At 36.0% G+C, this 26,051-nt stretch overlaps 2 protein-coding genes across 2 annotated transcripts; both read right to left on the bottom strand.

Moving 5' to 3' along the window:
• Positions 1–10,404: 10,404 nt before the first annotated feature.
• LOC104210409 (transcription factor PIF4) lies at positions 10,405–14,968 on the bottom strand. The gene is made up of 10 exons (XM_009759310.2): positions 14,780–14,968; positions 14,589–14,660; positions 13,867–13,945; positions 13,020–13,779; positions 12,839–12,937; positions 12,672–12,737; positions 11,995–12,060; positions 11,572–11,874; positions 11,333–11,459; positions 10,405–10,791 (listed from the first exon to the last, which is right to left on the bottom strand). The coding sequence occupies exons 3-9, from the start codon at positions 13,932–13,934 to the stop codon at positions 11,370–11,372; spliced, it is 1,452 nt and encodes a 483-aa protein (XP_009757612.1). The 5' UTR covers positions 13,935–13,945; positions 14,589–14,660; positions 14,780–14,968; the 3' UTR covers positions 10,405–10,791; positions 11,333–11,369.
• Positions 14,969–17,404: 2,436 nt separating this feature from the next.
• Positions 17,405–23,200, bottom strand: LOC104210408 (uncharacterized oxidoreductase At1g06690, chloroplastic). Its single transcript, XM_009759309.2, has 10 exons — positions 22,869–23,200; positions 20,880–20,971; positions 20,741–20,781; positions 20,462–20,626; positions 20,340–20,362; positions 20,166–20,237; positions 19,806–19,973; positions 19,085–19,167; positions 18,944–19,006; positions 17,405–17,764 (listed from the first exon to the last, which is right to left on the bottom strand). Exons 1-10 carry the CDS (start codon positions 23,077–23,079, stop codon positions 17,579–17,581), a joined length of 1,104 nt encoding a protein of 367 aa, XP_009757611.1. The 5' UTR covers positions 23,080–23,200; the 3' UTR covers positions 17,405–17,578.
• Between the last annotated feature and the right edge of the window lie 2,851 nt (positions 23,201–26,051).

The following is a 26,051-nucleotide window of genomic DNA, read 5'->3' as shown; positions in this document are numbered from 1 at the left end:
AATGTGCAAAGGCTAATTACAGGGTTAAAAGCAAAACTACTAACTAATTTTAGGATTAAAGTGTAACTTCGAAAAACTCTATAAATCCTCCGGCCTTCATCAATTCGTTACATTCCATCCCCCTTAGAACAACCTTGTCCTCAAAGTTGAAATGAACACTGCTGAACAACTCCACAATGGAAAAAATGAAATATACTACAATGACACTTTCAACTTCTTGTATACTGATGCCTCAAGCAAGAGTCTTTCACTCACAAAATGAGGCAGCAAGCTTAGGAATGCTAGTCCGAACACAAGCCATTCAACACCTTCTAGCACCAGTGTGGAAGCCAAGAAAATCCCCATACTAAGAACAACAGTTGCAACACCACTCAAAGATATCAAGGCACCACTAATAAGAAATGAATAAGTTGTCACAATAGATAGCAAAAAATGTAGACAATGGATTAGTGATCTTGAATGCTGCAGAGACCCACATATTTTGCACCAATAATCTTGACTAAGATGACCAAGTGCTACAACATCACATTGGCTCCAGAATAGAGGTGAAATGCACTTGTAAGCTAATACGTCAATAATGCCATCTCTAGGATCCAAAGCAAAAAAGTTTTCTTTATATTCTTGTCTGAGCTCCTCAAATAACATGACATTAGCAACTAAATAACTTATCTGGGACTGCAAAAAGAATGAAACCATGATCATATTATCTCCATTACAGACTTGCATTATGTCATATGCATGACCCGCAATATCTATTATATGGTAGATCCTTGTGATCGATAACACATTATCTGGATTGCACCACCAGGTTTCTGGTTTGTACCATAGCCTTGGATAAAGTGATTCCCTTGACAGTAATAGAAACATCATTTTGCACCATACAATTTCAATGGAGAAGAACTCCAAAACAGTAAATGAATTAGGAACATGAAAAAGTCCACCCACCCCTTTCTTACTCCATTGCTCAACCATGGAACCCCTCGCTTCCTCCACTGATAATAAAGTCTCATCCCTCAAGTAGCTTAATAGTGATATGGATAATGCATTTCCAATGCCCTTAATCCAGGCAGACATTTGTGAGATGGACCACAATAAAGAGACACACAAGAACATATTTGTAGCTCCTATTAAAGCATACTGAGGAACCTACCAGAAGAAGCTAAGAGCATTTGAGCCTTCAAATTGTTTTCACCTAAAAATAAGTTCCAACTCCTATATCTCTGCAGATATTCTACTTGGCTGAGTACCTGTTTCTCCACTATCATCAGTTATAAGCATCAAGATCATATACTTTAGAAGAGGATAAAAAGTTACTGCATAAACGACTAATGACAAAACAATATAGATTTCCTCATTTGTCGGCAGATGCTCACGTTTTCCATAATGTTTCTCCATAAGTTCAAAGAAGTACTGATCCTTTTCTATCCAACCTTTCTGACTGCAATCCATTAGAACACCAACAAAAATAATTTTATCAACCAACACCTTTGCTTGAGCTGTTGTGGCTTCTAAACTATTTCTAGATCCCATAAACATAGTGTTAAGGATGTGTTTATCAAATTCTTTGCTAACTGTTGGAAACTGACCATCAGCGTAGTGGCCAAGTCGAAAGGCATCAGCTTTTACCAGCTTACTGCCATTTGCAGTTTCTTTTATAACAAGATGGTACATTGAACCAACTATAGCAGCAGTGGAGGAACTATCAGCGTTACTAGAAATTGGAACCAGAAAACCATAAGGGCCACTTCTTCCTAAATAATCCCATAACCAGCAATCAACTCTCCACATCCTAGGACCTATTACATCATCTCCTGATCTCCCAAAGCAGGGAAACAAACATAAGCAAGTCCACACCTGATATCACTAGTGAGAGCCATGATACATTTCACTAGAAAACTCCCTTTGAAGTGACTTGTAGGACAATTTAGTTGTCCTTCTCTGCATAGGGAATTTACAAGTGATGTTCCACCATCTCTTATACAACCACAAATATTCCCAAAACCTTCGGACCCGAAACAAAGTATGTCATGGAAGAAAAGAAACACAAGATTGCTTGAAATTCTAGAAAAACAATAAACACCTGCAACCATACCAAACTTGGAATACAAAGCACTCGAGGAAATTTTCACAACTGTAGATGAATCATGACTAGCTTTCACGCACAAAACATGTAATGGCTGACCTAGCTCAAGTAAAGTATAATTCTCGTACTCCTCAATCAAATACAACCCAGTTTCGTCAAGACTAGATTGTCTAGATCCATCAATAATACCACTAATTTGCAGCTGAGACAACACTATCTCCGGTTTCTCAAAAGTTACTTCCTCACTTTTTTCATTGTCTTCCACTACAACCTCATTATCTCCAAAATCAGAACAATTTTCAGCTGCCATGTTATCCTCAATCTCATCTACAATAGTGGAACTTTCATATGATTCCGACGAATTGGCTCCAAAATTTTCTCCTATTTCACGGATGCCGACAAAGTAAACAGATAAATCTCTGCTACTTTCAAAGTTTTCATCATCTTTATGTGCTAGTACTTCACCTCCACTGTCAACATCAATGTGGACCAAATGAGTCTCATAGTCACTGAACATTAGTTTAGTGTTCCCACAAAATTCAGTTTCTGGCTCAATACTATTACTAAAAATTGAGCCAACATTCTCTTCGTTAACTTCAGGAATTAAAACTTCTAAAGAAATATGTCTAGTTCTCATCTTCGTCCTCAACTTCTAATGGTTCTTCATCATCCAACTCGTGGTAGAAGGAGTCAAACGAAACCATTGAAGAAGGAAAAACAACAGGTTCAGAGGTGTGAATGTATGTTAAATCAGTAGTTACCTTGGTGTCCAGTGCCTTAATGCTCGATTTGAGCAAGCAATCAGACTCTCTCGTAGTCACTGAAGTTGTGGAATCTCTGTTGATTTCATCGTTATGGGAATCCGAATAGGTGTCACTCCATCGACGACAGGCTTCGCAATCACTCCAAAATTGCTCCGACCGACGAATATTCTCTCGCAACAACGAAAGGATCTCTGCAATAATAGCCTGCTCACTAGTGATTATGTTGGGCTCTATTGTGATCGGCTGCTCACTTTCCCACTCTCTGAAACTTGTAGGGATTTTGTGGATAAGTAGTTCTACGAACTCGGTTACTAGATAACCTAGTAGTAGCAGGTTGGCGGCCAAGTTCATACTTGCGCTTCTTCCTCCAAGCTTTCTTCTTGCTACCAGTGACACGCCTTTTGTGCAGAGGATCTCGTGAAACACCCATGGCTGCTGAGATACACTCAAAACCATAGGGATTTGGATGGAAACTGAGATATGCATTGTAGTAGTGACATGCATATGGATTCGATGTCACAGTTTTAATATCAAAGCCGTATGGATACTGCGGTGAATGATAGTAATATTGTCCGACCATCGCGGCGGAATCTAGGCCGAGAAACATTGGATCTGATATCAATTGTTGTGATGAAAGGCCATGGAAGAGAAACAAGAAATACAAAAGAAAAGGAAAGGAAAATGCAGAGAAAAATATTAGATTTTCATTCATACATTAGGTATTTAAGGGAAAAAACTAAAATGTGCGAAGGCTAATTACGGGTTAAAAGCAAAATTACTAACTAATTTTAGGACTAAAGTGTAACTTCGAAAAACTCTATAAATCCTCCCGCCTTCGTCAATTCGTTACACCTTCGGCCTAGTCTTAGATCAAAGATATGACTATGGTTGAGATTGAGACGAATGTAAAATACTGTTAAAGAGTGTAGGTTTAGCAAGAAAGGGTTCACAACAGGCCAACAACCGTGCATGATAATCTTGAATGGATTATTACATTGCCATTTGGGGTAAATCTCATGCACGGTTATTGAACTTATTCATTGTATTAATAAAGTCACAAAACTATTTTTTGTATTAGAATCACTTAATTATATGTTTGTTTCTCAGAAAATATGATTCACCAAAAGTTGTGAAATTTCTGGCAACAAGAAATGACACGACGGGACGTCGTCTCTTTTACATAATCAACTATTATCATTATTGACACGAGAGGATTTCTCAAGTGATAAATACCCGCCGCCTCTTAAAAAAGAAAACTGTCACGACTCGGATTTTTTATTGTCGGAACTGTGATGACGCCTAACACCGCACTCGCTAGGCAAGCCACCATCAGAGTCATAATCACCTTTTTCCTTTACATTTTCATAGTTAATATTAACAAAAGCTAATTCAAACAGAAATAAAAGCGGAAGTACGTATTTAATTGATTATCCTTATACTATTAACAAAATCGAACAGTTACCACCCAGAAACTAGTGCCACAACTCACGAACATTCTATGAATAACTACAAGTATAGGTTTGAAAGAAAAATACATCTGCCTCGAAAGAAATTAAAACAGAAATGAGGAAAACATAGGAGGGGATGCCAGGGCCTGCGGACGCCTGCAGGACTACCTTGGGTCTCCTAGGTGAATGCCTGCAATCGACCTCTCGATCAGCTACAACCCGCTCTAAAATCTACACAGAAAGTGCAGAGTGCAGTATCAGTACAACCGACCCCATGTACTGATAAGTGTCAAGCCTAACCTCGACGAGGTAGTAACGAGGCTATGGCGGGGCATATACAATATAACCTGCAACAGTATATAATAAAGCAAAAAGGAAATACGGAACGAAATCGAACAGTAACTTGTAGCAAATAAATACGGAAACCAAATAATTTGTCAGTACTCAGCTATAACCAATCTTTAAGAGAGTTACAATACCACATAATAAAATCACAATAGAGGAAGAATACATAAACAACAAAATGATGCGACGCGCATCCCGATCCCACCATATAACAAGTAACAAAATGACCATTCACCCTTATTACTCCTTGTTGCGGCGTGCAACCCGATCCCACCAGTCCACCCTTATTACTCCTCAATATATCACCCTTATTCCTCCTGTTGCGGCGTGCAACCCGATCCCACATGGCCACCCTTATTAATCCTTGTTGCGGCGTGCAACTCGATCCCACCAGACAATCACATTTCACCCTTATTTCTCATGTTGCGGCGTGTAACCCGATTCCACCATATCAGTACCAATCACAAAATAAGAACAATTATTTTACAATTTAGCTCAAAATCCTCTACAACATTTATATCTCAAACCAAAACAACGGGAAATTTGTACAATTATAAAACTTCGTCAGTTAATACTACACAGCGAGATCAACCAAAGTGTACTATGAAGCACCAATAAACCAACTTAATACAACAATGTAATATAATGAAACTACAGAACAATTAATACTTTCAATAGAGAAAAAAATATTTAACAAGGAGCAACTAGACATGGAAACATCAATAAGCAAGTAGCAGTTAAGACAGGAAAATAATATACTAGGAATGGGGAAAGGGAATAGGCTAAACAGATAATTTGGCGGCGCATAAGTTCTCGTCACCATACCTATACGCCACACACATGGAATTTCACATAGCAATTAAATCGGGGATCCCTAATCCCTCAAGTCAAGGTTAGACCAAACACTTACCTCAATCCAACAGCCAATTCAAAGCTCAATTACCACTTTACCTCTTGATTCCACCTCCAATCCACTCGTATCTAGTCATAATTAACTTAATAACATCAATTATCGCTAAAGAAATCAATTTCAATGCATAATTATAGGTTTTCTAATATTTTTCCCAAAAAATCAAAAAGCGATCCCAGGCCTGCTTGTTCAAAACCCGAAATTCGGACCAAAACCCGATTACCCATTCACGCTCGAGCCCGGATATACAATTAGTTTTAGAATCCGACCTCAATTTGAGGTCCAAATCCCTAAATTTCAAAATTCCTAAGTTCCATCCAAAAACACCCAATTCCACCATGAAAAACCCTAGTTTCTAGGATGAAATCTTGTAAAAAGATGTAATAGATTGAAAAAAATGAGTTAAGAATCATTTACCTATGATTTGAGGAATAAATGATCTTTGGAAAATCGCTTCTTGAAGTTTAAGTTTTGAAAAATGGGAGAATGAATGAAAAATTCCGTCCAAAATTATTTTTGAACAGTTGCAGGTATCGCATTTGCGATTAGGGGTTGGCAAATGCGAATTCATAAATGCGGACATTACTTCGCAAATGCGAAACATAGTCTGGCATGCTATCATCGCAAATGCAAATAAGTGTTCGCCAATGCGGCCTGTTCACATCGCAATTGCGAAGGTTCCCTTCCAACCCTTCTGATCGCAAATGCAAAACATCTTCGCAAAAGCGATGCTCGCATTTGCGAGTCAAACTTCGCAAATGCGAAGTCTGCAGACCTGAAGCATACCAACAAAATTTCCTTAAGTCCAAATCACTCTGTAGCCTATCCAAAACTCACCCGAGCCCTGGGGGCTCCAAACCAAACATGTACACAAGTCTTAAAACATCATACGAACTTGTTCGTGCGATCAAATTGTCAAAATAACACCTAGAACTACGAATTTAACACCAAATTGCATGAAATTTTAAGATAGTTTCAAAACTTCTATTTTCTCAACCCAAGATCCGAATTATATCAAATAAACTCCTTTTTTCACCAAATTTCACATTCATGACTTAAATATCATATTAAATATGTACCGGGCTCCGAAACTAAAATACGGGCCCGATACCAATGAGATCACACATTAATTAATTTCTTTAATTCCTTATAATTCCAATTTAACAATTTTCATCAAAAATTCATTTCTCGGGCTAGTGAGTTCGGAATTCGATTTCGAACCAGGTCCCATATTTTACTACGGACCTATCCGGACTGTTAAATTACGGGTCCTGATCCGTTAACCCAAAATGTTGACCGAAGTCAACAAAATCAACTTTTAAGCAAAAAATTATTATTTTCTCAAATTTTTCACATAAAGGCTTTTCGGAGTCGCGCCCGGACTGCACACGTAAATCGAAGAGAGATAAAATGAGATTTTTAAGGCCTCGGAATACGAATTCGAATTCTAAAACAGAAGATGGCCCTTTGGGTCATCACAAAAACACCCTTCACCTATCATATAGCAATTGCAATTTCAGAAAGAGTCTCTTTCTGTTTGGGCTGATTGTTTTCTTACTCGGCCCAATTATTTTTTAAATTTTGATACAGGTCGAAGCCCAGGAGAATGTTTTTTCTTAGAAGCCCAGGTCGATGATTTTGGAAGAATTAACCGAATAAACGCCCACCTAATTTTTTAAACTAAAAAATAGGTGGTATAAAATTTACGTATAATATATATATAAAATTTATGCATACATACTAAAAAAATTAACAATAAATTTTGCCGGCTATTTGTGTAGCCGTCCAATGATTTTTTCTGTATAAGATATTGATAATAATGTCTACAGTGTTGAGATAGTTTTGAAAGGAAAGTAAAAATTCCATCCAAAAGTGAGGGAAGTCATTTTCTTCCCCCTTTGGTGAAAAATATTTGACTTAATTTTTTGCGACAATCAAATACTAGAAAATGATTTATATTTTTGTAAAACATTTTTTAGAAAACATTTTTCTTCATATGAAGCACACTGTGCCCCAGGGAAATGGAAGTGCACCTCCATACAAGCTAAAGGAAGGAGCTCTTGCCTTGCCTTTTTGCCCATAATAATAATAACAAGAACAAATAATGATCACATATTACTGTTTTCTTACTTTAGATTAATCAAAAGCCAACTTTTCGCTAATTATTTCACTTGCATTTTTGAGCAGGTTGATCAGATCATTGATCAATCATGATCAGCTTTGTAATTACCTTCATCAGCAGTCAGTGCCATGACACTGACCTTGAAACCAGACTTATTGTACTTTCCTTAACAAGTGAGACCCCAAAAATTAATATGCCCAAATGATTATTTAATGAGGTCCCATACCTTATTAATTAGTAATTATGCTGAAGGCTGAAGCTCACATGTTAGAATCTTAATAGTCATATAATTTTTTTAATGACCGAGAAATTCGTTGATTCCAACTAACTAAGAAAGTCGGTGGATTATTATGCACCTGCCCTTCTATCCTTCTCCACTTAAATATCAAATTTTGTTCACACAGCATAATTTGAACTCATGAGATGCACGCAGTGGCGGAGACAGAATTTCCGCCAAGGGGGTTCAAAAAAAGAAAAAAGTTAAAAAAATTAAAAGAAAATGTAACTAGTTAGTATTGAACCAATGACCTTACAAAGGTTTTGAACCCCCCTTGACCATTAAGCTATGCTTTTGGGCTATGTCAAGGGGATTCAAAACATACTATATATAGATAAAAAATAGATTTTACGTTATATACCGTATAATTTTTCGGCGAAGGGGGTTCGGATGAACCCCTTCAACCCCTGGATGCACGCACAAAGATTTTTAGGTATGAAACGTAGGGGCCCGTAATGTTCGGCAAAAATTCCATGTACACATGTATATATGTTTATAAAATAGTGATACATAATAGCAGTGACACCCTATATACAAAGTAGATTTTGGTTGAATTCAAAAGTGCACTTGCAGACCTTCAAATCCTGGGTCCGCCTCAGAAAGGAGGGAAATCATTGACAAGGAAGAGACTTAAGAAAGAATGATGCTTTGTTAAGAGTTTCACCTTCTTTTCTCATTCTTGATCAGTCTTGTCCAAGTAGCTAAGGGGAATTGTTGTGAACATGACCTGCAGACAGCAACTTTGAGAATCCAACTGATACATATGAGAAGACTTGTGTAGTAACACCAAACAAAGATAACATCAATTTTGGGAGTGGTGGATCCCATTTTTTGAGGCATCAATCTTTTTCCAACTGTAAACATCAAGAAAAAGATGGAAAAGAGATGGACACTACCATATTTGAGTGGTTTTTATTAGCCTCTATGTATTATCCATTTGTCTTTTTCTCACTTCAGATCTCTTTTATTTTGGATCCAAATCTTTTTCTCTCCACCCCTCCAAAGTAGTATTGTAAAGCACAAGTGCACAACTTGCATCAACACAACTAGTCAATATGATTCTACTTGCTGGCTGATAAGGAAATGCATTGTTTGGGTAATTGTGAAGTATAAAAAAAATACCATATATTGGGAGGACGGAATCTTTTTAGTCTTGTCAGAAATTTATATGTCATTAAAAAATGTGAAGAACTTCTAGTGCTTGCGTATCTAAGAATTCATATAGCCGACAATAACTTAATTGCTAGAAGGCATAGCTGTTGTTGTTCTAGTAGATGTATGTGAATACGAATATATATGTTAGTATGCGCATTTAGGTAGTAATCTTCAAAGGACTAGTTATTAAAAAAAGGCAGTCCGGTGCACTAAGCTCCCGCAATGCGCGAGTCCGGGGAAGGGCTGGACCACAAGGGTCTATCTCTGTATTTCTGCAAGAGACTGTTTCCACGGCTCGAACTCGTGACTAGGGGTCATATGAGAGGAACTTTACCAATTACGTCAAGGCTCCCCTTCCAAAGGACCAAATATTGTCCAACTGAAATAGGAAGTTAATTGGCCATTTCATAGTTATTGTGGTTGTGAAATGTAGTAGAACATGATCTGAGATATTTGCCTTCCCTCTGATGGGATGGTAAGAGACAACTTTGAACACAACATGATAAATATCAGAACATTGCAGACAAGAGAGCCATCCTTCTTGACCAAGGAAAAATGTCTTTGAAACATCACACAAAGAAATCTGCTACTTATATCTGTTTCTATCATTAGTTTTGTATAAAAGAATAGTCATAGAAGATATTCAGTTACACTCTGCTCATAATTTTTTCTTTTATGTGAAGCTTCTTTCCTTTTTTTCTTGATTTTTTTGGTGCTATGAAGGTTGTTATTAGTAAGTAATGATGGTTTCCTCTCCAGTCTAAACTGATGGATATTATGTTTAAGTTCTGATCATATAAGAAACAGCTGGTTTTCAAACTTAATGCAAAATTCTTTATCATAACATTGCAGCAATAATTTTCTAGTAATTTGGAGGGGATTCAAAAAGAAAAATGTTAAAAAATTAAAAGAGACTGTGGCCAGTGGGAATTGAATCAACAGAGGTTTTGAACCCTCTTGAGCACATGACTATGCTTTTGGGCTGCATAAACATAATATATAGAGGCACAAAACAGATTTTGCCTCCGGCAAATAAACCCCCTTCTGCCCCCCTAAATCCGCTGCTATTTGGAGCTCCTTTTAGTTTAATTATTCTTTTGAAGGTGGGGGCATAGGCACTAGAAATGATATGCCAGATGATGTGATTAAGATAAAAGAAAAAGCTAAACTGTACAATGAATGCTCATGGCTAGCCACACAGAATAGTGAGCAACCTTGATTTCCATAGAAATATCTTATGTGATACCCAGGAAAAAAACAATAAACAAAAGTGAGATAAACCAACTAGTATTCGTTAATATTGACGATCAAATAGTTTTTTTATTCCTCAGTAAATTCAGTTATATACAGTAGCTTACAATTCGTTAGATATATTCAAGATAGATGCCAACTACTAATCCTGTCAATTGACGGCATAAAAGTTGGCAACATGAAAAATATGCACGTATAGAATAAAACTTATAGATCCCCAGTATTGCTATAGCTGCTTTTTTCTCACATATATGAGGAAGTCTTGATGAGTTTGGCACAAATTCATACAAAAAAATATATGTATTTCATGAATTTGGTGCCTTCATCGCTTACATCTTTGGAAGACTAGCATCCAAAATCCTTAAGATCTGTCTGCAACGATAGCTAAAGTCTCGTACCATGATAAACATAGGCCAAATGAACCGATTTCATTGTCCTGTCATTGAAAATAGAATGAATTTATAAATTCAGATGATCTTTACTATTCTGGGTAGGCATAATCAAAGAGCTGACTGATAATGTCATCAATACAGATGAGAGGAGATGGTACTCCTAATCATCAGAGGTCGCCACTCAAAATACAAAGATTTTCATATATACCGTCAAACCTCTCTATAACAGCCTCATTTTTTCTGATATTTTTTTTGCTGTTATAGTGAAATGCTGTTACAAAGGACATATATACCACATAACATAAAAATCGTTTTCGAGTAAAACTTGGCTTTTATAGTGAATATTTGTTAATAGAGAAGCTAGTATGAAAAAAGGGAACGAACACATTGATTGGTTTACTTTATCTTCACCGATTTTCCATGTACTTCCAATGAGAGGTGAAAAAACATTGTTATATGTGTCGAAAATTAGACTGGTTCAACTTGAAAATTGGAGTGACTCCATAGCTCTCTGAGTAATTAATTACCTATGCAAAAACAGCTCCATACAACTTTCAAATGGTAAAGCAAGAGAGGATCCCTTACCTAAGTTTCCATTAATAGCATCTACGGCAATAACTCTTCAAGTGTTGGGTGCATTGCTATTAGTAGGATGTGGTAACTGCTGACTTTGCTGTGCTGTTTGTGAACCTAAGCCAAAAATGTTCATTTGCTGCAAAAGAAAAGCGAATAATGCGAACCAAAAGAGAATTCAGGAAACAAGTTTTGCTATTTATAGTAAGGGTACATGATCAGAATTAGTATAGGTAGGTGGAAGATCAAACCTGAGAAGCTCCTTGAAGTGGATGGAACCCCATGTAACTGGCATATTGGTCTTGAAAGTTGGGATTCTGCAAATGGCGTTGATAGTTAACCGAATTCAACATTGAATTCTGGCATATTGCAGCTTGATTAGGAGCAGCTGTATTCATAGGAATTGTTGAATCAACCAAAGGAAGCCTAGCTAAATGCATGGCATTGTGAATGGAAGGAACCGTTGGCGAACCCATCCCCATTCCTATTCTGGACATGTAGTGTTGGACACCAGGAAACATCATTGATGCCATGCCACTTCCCATCCACATCATCTAAAACCACCATAAAAGAAACATTCGGTTTAACTTATATTCACTGCACTATCAGATCATCTAAAGATAACTACAAGTAACTGTTCACAATAACTGAGTTTGTGTCCTGGAAGTTTATACCTGAAGTTGCATCTGAAGTGACTTTAAGTATTCAATAGCTTCATCCAGCATTGATGCTTTATCTGTCTGAAAAAAGAAAGACAGGAAACACAAAATTTGAAATCCAAGAAAAAATCAAGCTGAGTAGGTGTAAACAAGCATCAGATATTCCCAATCTTTATTTTCAATACATTGGCTTTTGCAGTCGGGGAGCCTTGGCGTAATTGATAAAGTTGCTGCTAGATGACCAGGAGGTCATGGGTTCAATCCGTGGAAGCAGCCTCTTGCAGAAATGCAGGGTAAGGCTGCGTAAAATAGACCCCTGTGGTCCGATCCTTCCCCGGACCCCGCGTATAGCGGGAGCTTAGTGCACCGGGCTGCCCTTTTAGCTTTTGCAGTCGGCATAGAGAGTAAAATAAGCCTGCTCTAAATTGTTGAAAAATATCCCATATATCTAACTTCTAAGTCATGATATACCTGTTGCCTGTCTTATTAAACTTGTGAGCTATTCACTTTACAAGTTTCACTAATGTTTTTCTAGCATCTACCTCGAAACTACTCCCAATTCACTACAGATTGTGTAAATTTATGGTGTTATAATAGGTTGCGCCGGATGCTATTCTACTTTTCAATGCTAATGATTTCATAATCAGATGGAAAGTAAAAAATGTAGTCCATGAGAAGTGTAATCAACATACCTTAGTAGAGTGAGGAAGAAGCTCTTGCAAGGCCTTCATCTTCTCATTGATTCTATCCCTCCGTCTCTGCAACGACAAAAGTCATTTGATGATTAAGGTGTATTTCTTTTGAAATAGGTCCTACTAATATATATATAGATATTCATAGGAAGGTCCAACAATTCTACCCTTTCAGAGAGGTTATGCACTTCTGCAGCACGGCTCCTACGTGCAGTTCCAGATTTTTGGGCTGACTTGTTTCCTCCAGCTGATTCTAGCTCACCTGCCTACATAAAAATTTATGTAATTTCAGTAATCCTTTCATGATAAAGATATGTTATCCTTGGTTTAGAAGCTAAATTAACTTACTTTACTTTGGCATTCTGGTTCTTCACCATCTCTACTTTTCCTTTTGTGGCTTTGACTATTGGTTGCTGCAGATAGATTGCATGTTCTAGCATAACTACTACCCGATCCGCCTGAAGATGATGTGTTAGCTGGTTCAAATGTGTCTCGGTCCATTGTATCACTTTGCGGACTAACTTTACCAGTATAGTCAGTGATCATTGCTGCAGATAAACCTATATTTGCACTGCTTGAAAACCGGCTAGTATCCGCGTCAATGGCAACTTGATTGCTACCACAGTGACTTGAACCAACTGTCATCACAGACCCCTCCTTAAGATTGTTTTTAACACTTTTCTGTGCTGATACACTGTTGTGAAATCTTGGAGGGGGCATTGGATTTGGATCAAAACTAGAATGATGTGAATGTGGAAAAACATGATTGATCTCTAAAGGATCAAACTTGAAAGCCTTATTGTCCTCTGATTGCCTAATTGATTTATCAGCCTCAATTGGATTTGTTGAAATTTCAGATAAGAAAGGGGAACAAAATTCTTTCTCAAACGATTCATCGATAGGGCAGTTAAGCCACGAGATAGTTTCATCATCTTGAATCAAACTGGTGTGATTTCCACAGGAGACAATATCTCTTATTGTTTGTTGATCATGTTTGTTAAACTGTCTGCATTCATTAGGATCATAGCCTTGCTGTTTTTTATGTGTTTGGCTGTGTAATACTACTTCTCCGTTTCGCCATAACAGCTCCACTAGCTCATGATCAAATCTGTAGTAAAGGCATTCCAGTTGAAGCTAATTCAAGATTTTTAGACAAATTTATACTTTGATTATGTGGTAAAGAGAGAGTATTTACCCCATTGGCTTCTTTTGATGAACAGGGAGTTCAGCCTCAATATTCCATTCAGGTAGACATGGATTCATGGCTAAAACTACTGCATATGAAGGAAAGAAACAGTCTTTAGACACATTAAAAAGATAGTCCTAAAATCATCAAAAAAGGGCATCCCGGTGCACTAAGATCCCGCTATGCGCGGGGTCCGGGGAAGGCCGGACCAAAAGTATCTATTGTTCTGCAAGAGAGAGGCTGTTTTCACGGCACGAACCCGTGATCTCTTGGTCACACGACAGCAACTTTAACAGTTATGCCAATGCTCCCACAATAATCCTAAAATTATCAAACTTTGAAAAAGAAAAATAGACAGAATTAAATGCTTAATGTATTACTTGGACAAAGTGAAAAAAAAAATACTTTTTTCACATCAAGAAAAAGTAGAATCTACTCTTCCAAAAAGGATCATAAAACAAGGGAAAACATGAGCACCACAAGAAAAGACAGAATTGAGCCAAAAAAAGGAGATTAATACAATCTCTAAAAACATGCTGAGATAACTAAATATAGACAAGCATGACATAACACAGAAGCTTCAACAGTTCCTCTACTTTTCAACTTGTCCTCCCCCCCCCCCTTAACAAAACCCCCCAGAAGAAGAACAAGAGGGAGAAAACCAAATATAGAAAGAATGGAAAGAAAGACCTTTCTTGCCCGCAGTAGAGGTAAATTATTCTGCAGTTTACCTGACTGAAAGAAGGAAGAATTGACAACAGAACAGAGAATCTCTGACAAGTTAAATGTACCAAAGAACCAACCTGCACATAACAGAAACTCCAACACATCAAAAATGGCCAAACATACAATCTTTTTTGCACCCCACTTCTAATTATAACATAACTTGACCAAAAAAAGAAGTGAACTCAAAAGATCATACCTTTAAACTTACAAATGGAACAAACACCAAAAATATAGTAATGGAAAAAAACCAAACTCAACTCAGAAAAAAAACTATATGGTCTCTGCTTCACTCATTCAAGAATCATAACTTTTGGAAGTGGACAGTAGTATTAATGAGAAAAGAAAATGATGTATGAATTATCTTTGGATACAGCAAAAAACAGTGGCTTTAGCTGTCAATATTAGGGTCCCTACTCCCATATAGTCTTAGCTGTATGAAATCTTCTTCTCTTCTCTTATGGACCCCTTTACACCTTGTGGATCTAATGCTGCTAAATCCTGTAGCCACGTTAGCAGTTATCCTCTTTTTTTAATCTTATTTTATTATATATAGCTTATTTCAGTTGTACATATTTTATTAAGTATTGTGTTCAAGGAGTAATGATGTTAATTAAGGAGACAAGAAGATTGGGGTCCATTATTATATTATGATTGAACTCTAGTTATTTTTTTAAATAGTTTGTTTTTCTACTTTCTTGATTTGGTTTAAATAGTTTGTTTTTCTACTTTCTTGATTTGGTAACCAATGATAATAGTCCTTTTTCCAATATGTACTATATTAACTAAGTTCTTGGATTTGTTTATACCCCTCGTCTCAAATAATCTGTTGTAATTTTTAAATATAGTTGTCTCAAATTATTTATTATTTTAGAAGTTCAAGATAAAATAAATTGTATTTTTTTCATTTTGTCCTTAATAGTAATTATTCTTAAAGATTGAGATAACGCATAAATAAAGTAAGTATTCAATGATGAGAGATTGTATCTTATGTAGGGGTGTCAATGGATATTCGAAAACCGATCGAACCGTACCGCACCGAACCGATTTTTAGGTTTCTTTTTAAGAAACCGTAGGTTTTTATATAAATGTATAACTGCACCGATAATTAGGTAGGTTTTCTATTTTATAAAAATAAATCGAAAAAATACCGAATCGTACCGAATAAATTTTACATGTAGAAATATATTTATTTAGTAAGTTTAAAAATAATAATGCATTAAATTTTCTTTGAACCTTGGAATTATGAAAACTATTACAAGCCAACAAGTAATTAAACTCAAAATACTAATTCCTAAAACCTATTATGCTACTTCTACTTAAACTAAGTTATTTCAAGTATCTTTATTAGCAAGACACAAAGTATTCTAGCGATTATGAGTAGCAAACTACAATGTATTGAATATGTTTCCTTTCATATAATTTAGATTTATCTTTTTGAATATTTAATCTTCTATAGACTTTATTCTTGAGTCCCAGCTTGGTATATCTTTCAACTCGTGTGATTAATATTTTCTTTGCCTTTGTTTGATTTCTTTTACGCTGTTGTAGAATAGTTGATGGATCTATACTCTAGCCATCTTTTTTTTAATTCATCACCTTTTAAACAGTAAAAATGTCTAGAGAGTTTTGTCATGTCCTATAAAAGAACGTATATTATTGCAATTCTACTTCTATTGGTGAATTTTACATGATATTAAAAAAAATACCGAAAATTAACCGAACCGTACACCGAAGAGAAACCGACATGATTGGGATGGTTTCAATTTTAGTTATACATAATAGAATAACCAAAAAATTGGTATGGTGCAAATTTTATAAAATAACCGGCCGAACCGAACCATTGACACCCCTAAATTCTTATGTCATAAATAAGAGTGAAATAGTTCAAAGCCTCTCCAAATTAATGTTTCTTGAGGGACGTAAAAAAAAAATACAGACAAATAATTTGAGACGGAAGGAGTATTCAACTATTCGGTAACGAAGTCAAATAGAATTTGGTAGGTGTACTAAGGAAGAGAGTTTTGCTCTTGATTGCCTTTTTAATTCCCACGTTTTTTTATGTTACTTAACATATCATTCTTGCTGTTAATTTAATATGTCAGTGTCGCATATTTGAAAAACAATGTCATGTTCACATTTTTGGATAGGAATATAAAACTCTTTTCCATAGGCATCTAAATTCAAAGGAAAAAAGAAAAAAAAGCACGGTAAAAAAAGACGTCAAAATTTCAGATTTTATATAATGTTAGTATTGGTTCATAAGAGTAATAATAATAGTTATTCCGTCCGTTCTATTTTATGTGGCGGGTTACAAAAGTCAAACTATTTAATTTTCAATGTGAATTTAGAAATAGAATCTTAAAGTTATTTTAAATAAAATTTATATATTTAGAAGTTACATTAAAAATAATACAAATCACAATTATTAATAAATTAAAATATTTAAAATATATATACAATATCATAATCGCAAAAATACCTTTGAATCTCCAAATAGTACACTACCACATAAAATAAAACAGATCAATAACTTTTCCCTTCAAATGTTTTACTTTGAATCACCAACTAGTACACTACCACATAAAGTAAACATATCAATAACTATTACCTTCAAATGTTTTACTACTACAGTCACTTCACTATAATGATCAAGCTTTCTTTGGAACTAATTTTTCATGTTATGTTAGTAATATATATTCTTAATGACAGCACTTCACTATAGCAGCCAAAAAATTTCGAAACAAACGATGTTATTATAGAGGGGTTTGAATGTATTATATTTCGCCCATTAATGGTACAATATTAAAACTTTTGCTTAAGATACAGTAAATGTTTCACATTTGCATTCCTTCGAAGAATACTAGTATTCAAGGCCCAGCAATACCTTAACATTTTCAAAACTTTCTAAATCATATACTCTCTAAAACTAATCACTGTGCAATACATGTAGACATTTGAGGGGGGGAAATGTACATGTAAAAATTAGCTTGTCAGCTTATAATTTTTCGACAGGGAAACCTATAACAGGTTTTACATCTAATGCCAAAGACCGAAGTTCGTCAACTTCATCTTGAGTGAGTCTCCAACCCAATGCACCAGCAAATTCTTTAGCTTGATCTGCATTTTTGGCTCCTGGGATGGGAACAACATTCTCCTGTGCAATCAACCAATTCAGGACCACCTGTGGAAGGTAACAAGACAAGAGCAAATGAGTGCAAAAGCATTTTCCATTTTCTAAATATTTTACATGGTAACAGAGCCAGGTCCGTTCCCGTTTGGGCTCCTATAATACTTTGTCCACGCTCCAGTTGGTGGTCTGGGCGTGCGAAGGGGATGTTAGAGTAGGTTAGAGTCCCACATTGGTTAGGGAATGGGCTGGTGGTCTCCTTAGACTTGGGCAGTCCTTCCTCCACGAGCTAACTTTTGGGGTTGAGTTAGGCCCAAGTGTCATATCTTTACACAATAAAAATCATTATTTCTCTTCGCCTTTTCTCCTTAAGACTTTCCAAGAATTGCCCAAGTAATGACTATCATATTCCTGAAGTCATTCAAGAACCACCTAAAATACGAGTTTAAGGTCTATGCACTGATGACATATAAAATATTTACACGATCAGGTCACTTATTAAGAAGTTATAGGTAAATTTGTTGATAAGCATTAATTTGTAATCTAGTAAATATAATAATTAACCTAATATCACAAGTTAGAATTCGCTGAAGTGTAAAAACATTTGTACACCATCAGTGTATTGTAACGTAAATCCCTAAAGTATATTGAATGTTGACTCAAAGGTGAACTTGGAATTTCCTTATGATTTTATAAATCTTGACTCAATGGACTGTCGTAAAAGAAAAAAAAATCTTGTTTTGATTATAGGATCATACACTAAGCTAGTACGCCTCTTTTTTTGATAACTGAAATTCTTGAGGACTAAATTGCGTGGTTCGAACTCGATGGATAATGGAACAGTTTCTATCCTAATCTACTTAAATACCGCCCAGCTAGTACGCCTCTTTTTTTGATAACTGAAATTCTTGAGGACTAAATTGCATGGTTCGAACTCGATGGATAATGGAACAGTTTCTATCCTAATCTACTTAAATACCGCCCTTTTGTCTATAGTAAGGTTCGAACTCATGACTTGCACCTAGTTAGTAGGGTTCATTTGACAGTCCATTGTCACTTGTACTTCATCTTTTCCAGCTAAAAGATATGATTTTTGCGATGGTGGTGTAACCACTAACCTAGTAACTTACAGCTTCTACTACGACTAGCATAACAGCATCCCAAACAAAGCTACACCTGAAGAAATTAAGCTTAGCTAAATCATGAAATTTTCTAGAAATAGGGAAGACATACCTGTGTTGGAGTCTTACTGTAGCTTTCTCCTATCTCCTTTATTCTATTTATGAGTGGCTGCAACTGCAGTGCACAAAAGTTCTTGAGACGTAAAAAGTGAAGTTCTTAATAATCTGTAATCATATACTATAAAGCCCTTACTTTGGTTAGAAATTCAGGAGTATAGATCCGTCCTCGAGGGCCGGTGGGTGGATTTTCCGGGGTATATTTCCCGGTCAAAGCTCCTGCATGAGTTTGGAAATGTAAATGAGTTTGAGCCAAATTATCCCAAGCAAAGTATACAATTAAGATGCTGAAACATATCATTATCAGGGCACAACATAAGTTCTTTGAAGCAAATAGCATAACGTACTGGTAAATAGTGTTTCCCCTCCAAAGACACCAAAAGAGAGCAAATAAGGGATAAACTATTGCTTTTATCAGTAGCTTCAGCAACAAACTTGGGTATGCAACTTGGAGAGACATAATTGTTTGTTGTAATTTAACTACCCGCAGTAAAGACACAATCTAGACCTCCAGTTAGCCTTAGCGAAACACGCCTGTGGAAGCAAAGGCATTAGTGGAACGACAACTTAGTGTTGCTTCATAATAAGAGAAGCAAGAACCCGTTTACATAGTATGCTTCAGCAAGTTCTCTACAATTCAGAATTCTCAAGACGACAATCCAAACATGATAAGTCCAAAACATTATTTCGTGGCCATGATTTCATGTCTGGTTCATTGAGGCCACAATTTGGGCCACTAGAGAGCACATCTTCACAGAAATAGTTACAATACCCGGAATCAACAAAATTAGGCAAGTAACTGCTCAATCAGGGTTTACCTTGAATGTATCACCCAAAGAAAAAAGATCAGGGTGTACCTTGAGCGATGGGTGAATATGCAATCAACGTGACTCCCAGTTCATCACAGGCAGCCTTTACACCATTTTGCTCTGGAAACCTATATATCAGGCTATAATTGACTTGATTTGAAGCTAGCGGGATGCCTCTCCTCTTCAGCTGCTCGTATGCAGCGCGAAGACGCTTTTCTGAAACAAGAATTACTTCAATCGGCCAATTATTGTATTTAGCATGAATTCTTGGTTAATTTGCCGAAGAGTCATATTTTCATAACACTCTTGTAAAGTAAGCAATCCAAAATGCTACCGAGTTGAGAGTCAACTAAAAGAAATCATCAATAACTGTCACAATACTTGAGTGACTAGAAATAATAGGTTTACCACTATAGTTAGATACTCCCACAGCATTTACAAGGCCCTGCTCCACTGCATCTCCTAAACCATCAATATAACCTGAAAAGGGATTTTCTCATAGACTAAGCTTTTCTCAATTTTACGTGTGAAATAAAAATAGCTGATTTGTTGAATGGAACAAGGTAATCAGTCAAGACAAACCTTCATTTCCCCATATTCCTGGCCTGAGAATTATACCAAAAAGAAGCTTTGATCAATTATCTACTGTTTGTTTGACAGAATTACAGAAAATTAACCAAAAAGAGAGGGTCCAAGAAGCCTACCAGTGAAGTTGATAAAGATCAACTGAAGAAAGTTCGAGACGTGCAAGAGAATCCTTGAGGGCGGCTAGGACACTTTGACGGCCTAGCCTCCACGGCAATGCAGCAAATTTAGTCGCAACAGCAACCTCGACTTCTGGATTACTTTCTTTTCTTTCCTTGATGAATCTAATATAAAAGCAAAAATTTTAATTGTTAAAACAACAAACGTAGAGAAGATGCTAAGTGACATTCTCTTGGCCACAAGTGAAATTAATGAGCATAGGAGAAGTTAGAGCTCACCTTCCTAGCAGTGTTTCAGAATTTATCGCACCAAATGAGAACTGCAAGTAGAGGAAATAGTGGTTTTCGCGTGATTGTCCATCTTTCTATAGAATTTAGCAGACTAGGAGAATTGACAAAATAAAAACCAATTCCTCACCCTTGAACCATAAACCTCAGCAGTATCGATGAATGTTATTCCACAATCAATGCTGGCATCAAAAGCAGACTTTGCAGCCTTCAGCTTCCTATCTGTGATCACTCCAGTGTTAAAAAAAATTAAGCATGCTCGTTTGGATAATTTCCTTATGTGTGCTTAGTGTTTAGGTGTGCATATATATCGCAACAAATATTTTCTGTTCTTCAAACTAGATAACTTTTCACAGAGGAAACTGAAAATGGAGAATTTCTAGAAACTGAAAAAAAGGAATATTTTCAATGGTGGCTTTGCAAGAAGAGAATAACAAGAATAGCAGTTGGGAAGTAGCGATTTCTCTGTTATTTTCCTAAACCTTTTTTTTGGGTTTAAGGGCTGCTCGCCAGCGCTGGCTCTAAGGATCTAATCAGAGCCAAACTTGGATTTGAAATTTTGAAAGAAAAAAAGAAACTTTCTGTTAGCCAGAATACAAGTGTACTCTTTTTTCTTGGTAAGGGCAGAGTAAGCCAAAAAATCTGTTTAAGAACCTTTCTGCTATCTACAACCTGAATGAACAAAGAGGGTAATAAACTGGATGCTAATAAATGAGAAAAGGAAAGAAAAATCTGATACTTGAATTAGTAGATCATCTGATTTCAAGGGAAATGATAAGATCCGTGACAGGAGGGAAGATGACATTCTAGATAAACAGTGATGAAGATATTATCATAAGGTAGAGGCTAAAATAGCTATAAATTTATTGACTATCTTCAACAAATTAGGAAGGAAAAAGAATATCTAACAATGGCAGTAATTGCAGTAGCAATAGTAACTAATAGCAATATATTTTCCAAAAAGAAATGTAAGTAGGAATGCACGGATCAGGCATAATTTTAGTCGCACTTTCGTTTTAGATTGTCCTTAGTGAATGACAATTGTGAGCTGGTGAACGTTACACAACATGGGATTAAGCCTCAATCCAATTTCCTTCTTTCCTTAGTAAAGAAGTCACAAACCACAATCAATTTGGGGCATTCCCTTCAAGCTACGTTAATACCAGCAAACAAGACCCTCTTACCAAGAGTATCCAGCTTTCTATATATGTATTATCTCTAAGTTTCCAGAATGAATCTCCTAGTTGGTGGTGTACCAACAAAAGTCTCACATTGGTAGCTGAAAAGATTGGACGCCTACATATAAGGTGTAGGGATCTTGTAATGGCGTGAGGTCTTTTGGGGAAAACAGTACGGTTTTGAACCAAAGCGGACAATACCACATCGGTTAAGAGTATATGCGGGCTGTTTTTACCCAACAACTGGTATCAAAGCCCAGGTTCGTCGGCTCGTCGGCTGGGGACTGGTTTAGCCTAACAAACTGGTATCTGAGCCCAACAAGTTTGTGAGGCCTTTTGGGGAAACCTGCGCGAACTTGGCCAAAGCGGATAATATTACACCATGTTAAGAGTATATACGGGCTGGCTTAGCCCAACACTAATAAATCGCTGACTAGTGACTAGCAAAAAATTAATACTTTAATAAACAGACACAATACTTACTATTCATATAGTAAGGGAGAAGAGGGGCATAATGCCAAACTTGAACACTCATTTTAACATGACAAAAAAGGAAACGAGTAGAGAATACTTTTCCACAATAGCCAAGCTTAGTACAGAATCAAATTCATCCACAAATGTAATCAGGATTTCGGAAACCAATAAGCAAACTGAATTACCCCCAAAAAATGCAAATAAAGAGAAGCATAATTGCCAAAATTTCAAAAACTTTCTCAATTCTATGAACCTCACCAATAATAACAACAACAATAAACTCAGCGTAATCTCACAGGTGGGGTCTGAAAAGGGATCTGGGAAGGATAGGGTGGAAGACCCTCGACTCAAAGAAAGATGAAAAAAGAAGCAGTAGCAACACGCAGTAACACCAGCAATGCAATAAAAAAATCGAAGCTAAAGAAACAACAAGTAGTAATAAAAATCAAAGAAGTTATGAAACTCACCATCCCACTCAAAGTTATTCCAATAGCTAGTATCACCCCAAGACCAAGCTCCAATTCCAAGCTTTGTCACCTTCAAATCAGACCCACCAAGTTTCACCTTATCTTCTTCTGCTTTCACTGTAACACTACTCTCAGAAGCTAGAGCCCTAATTGTTTGCACCCTCCTCTGGCTCAAAGAACACAAACACGCACTGTTGAAATGCAAAGCCATTGCGTTATTGAATTTTCAAGAATTCAAAAGACTCTGCTTTTTGCAGGGAAAGAGTGAGAAGAATGGTTCCCTTTTCTACTTTTCAAGAATTCGTTAGAAACATGATGACAAACTTCCTATGGTTTTGTTTTGTTTTCATAAAAAGCACAACAATAATTCATTTGGAGGCTGTAGTTACTACACGTATGTTTTTCACTCGTATGGTTTATGTCCTAATTAGTTGGCTCCCCATTTCTTCCCACCACACGAAGTTACTTGCAAGTCCAATACTTTTCCCAAAAAGTTATAGCACAAATTTATTAAAAAAAATAAAAAAATAAATCCAATTACAGATAAAAATGGAAGATAAGAAGGAAAATAAAAGGTAAAATTGGAGGGGTGAATTTAATTTTAAGCACAGATGGACACGTGGCAATATGATGCTAAACAATCAAATTAGAGTCTAATTATTTTTCGTTAGTGAATAAGGATAAATACAAGTCAGTTTTGGACCGTTTGGTAATATCGGTGACTGATATGAATAGGTAATTAAAAAATAAATTAACGAAAAGTGTTAATAAACCTTCACATAATTCAGGATCAAATATGACCCTCTTTTTTTTGAATAAAGTTAACATAGTAAATGAGATAATAGATATAGGGATTGTTTTCATATATATACAAAATTAGGATAATATTTACCTAAAGATCCACAATTGATTATGGCCAGAAGATTACGGGGGATTTGCATCTATACCCGCTTTTTGGGTCACGTTTTAACTTATGCCCGCTTTATAAAAAAAATTGCAAGCGTATCCACTTTTCGCGTAACTTCAGGCATACGGGCCTAAAGTAGCAAATTTTTTTGCGTGAAGTGTAGCAAAACTTAAGATATTTTTGCATGAAGTTTGGCTTGACTTGCAAAGGCAATCACGCAAACTTCAGTTCATAGTGCAAATGGTAAACTTCAGTTCAATAAAACAACAACATGCGTTGACCGAAGTTTTTGTTTGTAATTGCTGAATTTCAGCATTCCAGTAGCTGAAGCTTTGTTCTGTATTTGCTGAACTTCAGCATGTTTTAGCTGAAGCTTTGTTTTGTTTGTGAGGAACTTCAGGACTGAAGAGTATTTTGTATTTGCTGAACTTCAGCATTCTAGGAGTTGAAGTTTTTTGTTTATATTTGCTGAATTTTAGCATTCTTAGAGCTGAAGTTCTAAAACAACAATGAATTTAATAGATCATGATTAGTAGCGATTGATGATGTTCATTTCAAAGATTAAAGAATGAAAAATATTTTCGACATGAAAACAAGTTACTACAGATAAATTAGAACCAAAAATCAATATGCGTGTAAAGCTAAAATATCTAAGAGGTTAAATTATTGTGAATAAGACCAAACTGAACATAATGGGACAAGTAGATATATATATGAATCATCAGGCTAGAACGCATAACAATATCTCAATCTTCAGCATTCAGAAAACGAAAGAGGAGAAGGAGAAGGAGAAAGACGCCTGAAGTTATTTAAACAGTAGGTACAAATTAAAACTTTTTTCAAAAATGAATATAAGTTAAATGGGGCGACCAAGTAGGGCATCTCGTGCAATTTTTACTAAGACTCTTAACACTCATGGACATATCCAAACCTAAAATCAATGGCTGGTCTTATAGCAAATCCAGATAGAGCCCAAGCCCACCCAACTTTGCCAAAATGATATTTGCATCTAACTTTTGTTTAGTTTGTTAACGGTAGCTAGTTGTGGTTACTATGTTAAATTAAGTAATGTTAGATTTCAGGGTAATTGTATTATAGTTAGTTGTGGCAAATAAACAGGCTATTGTAATGTATAATTAATACGATACGTAATTATTATCCTAGTAATTATACTATTTTAGGTAATTACACATGACTTTTCGTTAGTTTGCCAAGTTGCATTCTTTGTAAAACTCATTTTTATCCTTTGTACATATGCATTCAATACAAAAACGAATTTACTTATACACTTTCTCTTTCTTTGTCGTATTAATTTCTTTCAAGGACTCTCTCAAACAATCATTCTCTGAGCTTTAACAAAATAACAAATGTATAAAAGAACTTGATAAAGAATTTACATAAAATGTTTTTTTTTTTCAGGTTAAAATTTTAAAATTTTATTTCAACCAAGTATAATTATATGCATACACTAGTTACATTTGACTCTATAACTAGTCCTTCATATTCTCACTACCTATTTGTGAAGGTGTAAGTTTCTATTTCTAGTATATCAACTATCTCTAAACAGGGTAACTGTTCAACGACTCTAAGGCCTCATTTGTTTGCATTTAATGTAAGTTTGAATCTTAATCATTCAGATCTCAGATATTAAGTGCGTTTCTTTAAAGTCTGAATCTTAATTAACAAATCTTAATCATTAAGTGTATTTTTTTTTACTTAACAATCACTTAATAGGTTTGAATAGATCTGTATGATTAAGATCCACAACACAGACTTAATTTTATTAAGATGCTATCATACATATTCATTATTATGTCGTCACCGCCTACCATTATCAACTACTACCATGTTGTCGCCGCCGTCACCATCATCCTCAATCATAGCCGCCACCATAATCGACTACTACCACCCACTATCTGCACCACTCCCACCACCATAATTCTCAACCACAAACAACATTCATCCACCTCAACTACCACAACTAACCACCCCATCACCATCAATAACCATAACCGACACTGCCAATCATTATAAACTACCATCACCCACCACACCACCTTCCTCAATCACAACTACCACCACCACCCGTTATTATTAACTATCACCACTCACCACCATCATCCTCAATCATAATCGCTACCATTACTAATCACCACTAGCTACAAACTTGAACCATCACCATCAACCAAACCTACCACCAACCACTGTCTCTAGTCGGCATTCACAAGCACCACCGTTAGCCATCACCGCCAGCAACTACCATATTTTAAAAAAAT

The sequence above is a fragment of the Nicotiana sylvestris genome, chromosome 7, assembly GCF_000393655.2.
Source record: "Nicotiana sylvestris chromosome 7, ASM39365v2, whole genome shotgun sequence".
Taxonomy (NCBI): domain Eukaryota; kingdom Viridiplantae; phylum Streptophyta; class Magnoliopsida; order Solanales; family Solanaceae; genus Nicotiana; species Nicotiana sylvestris.
Note: the sequence above shows the minus strand (reverse complement) of the source record. Positions and strands in the feature narration are given on the sequence as shown.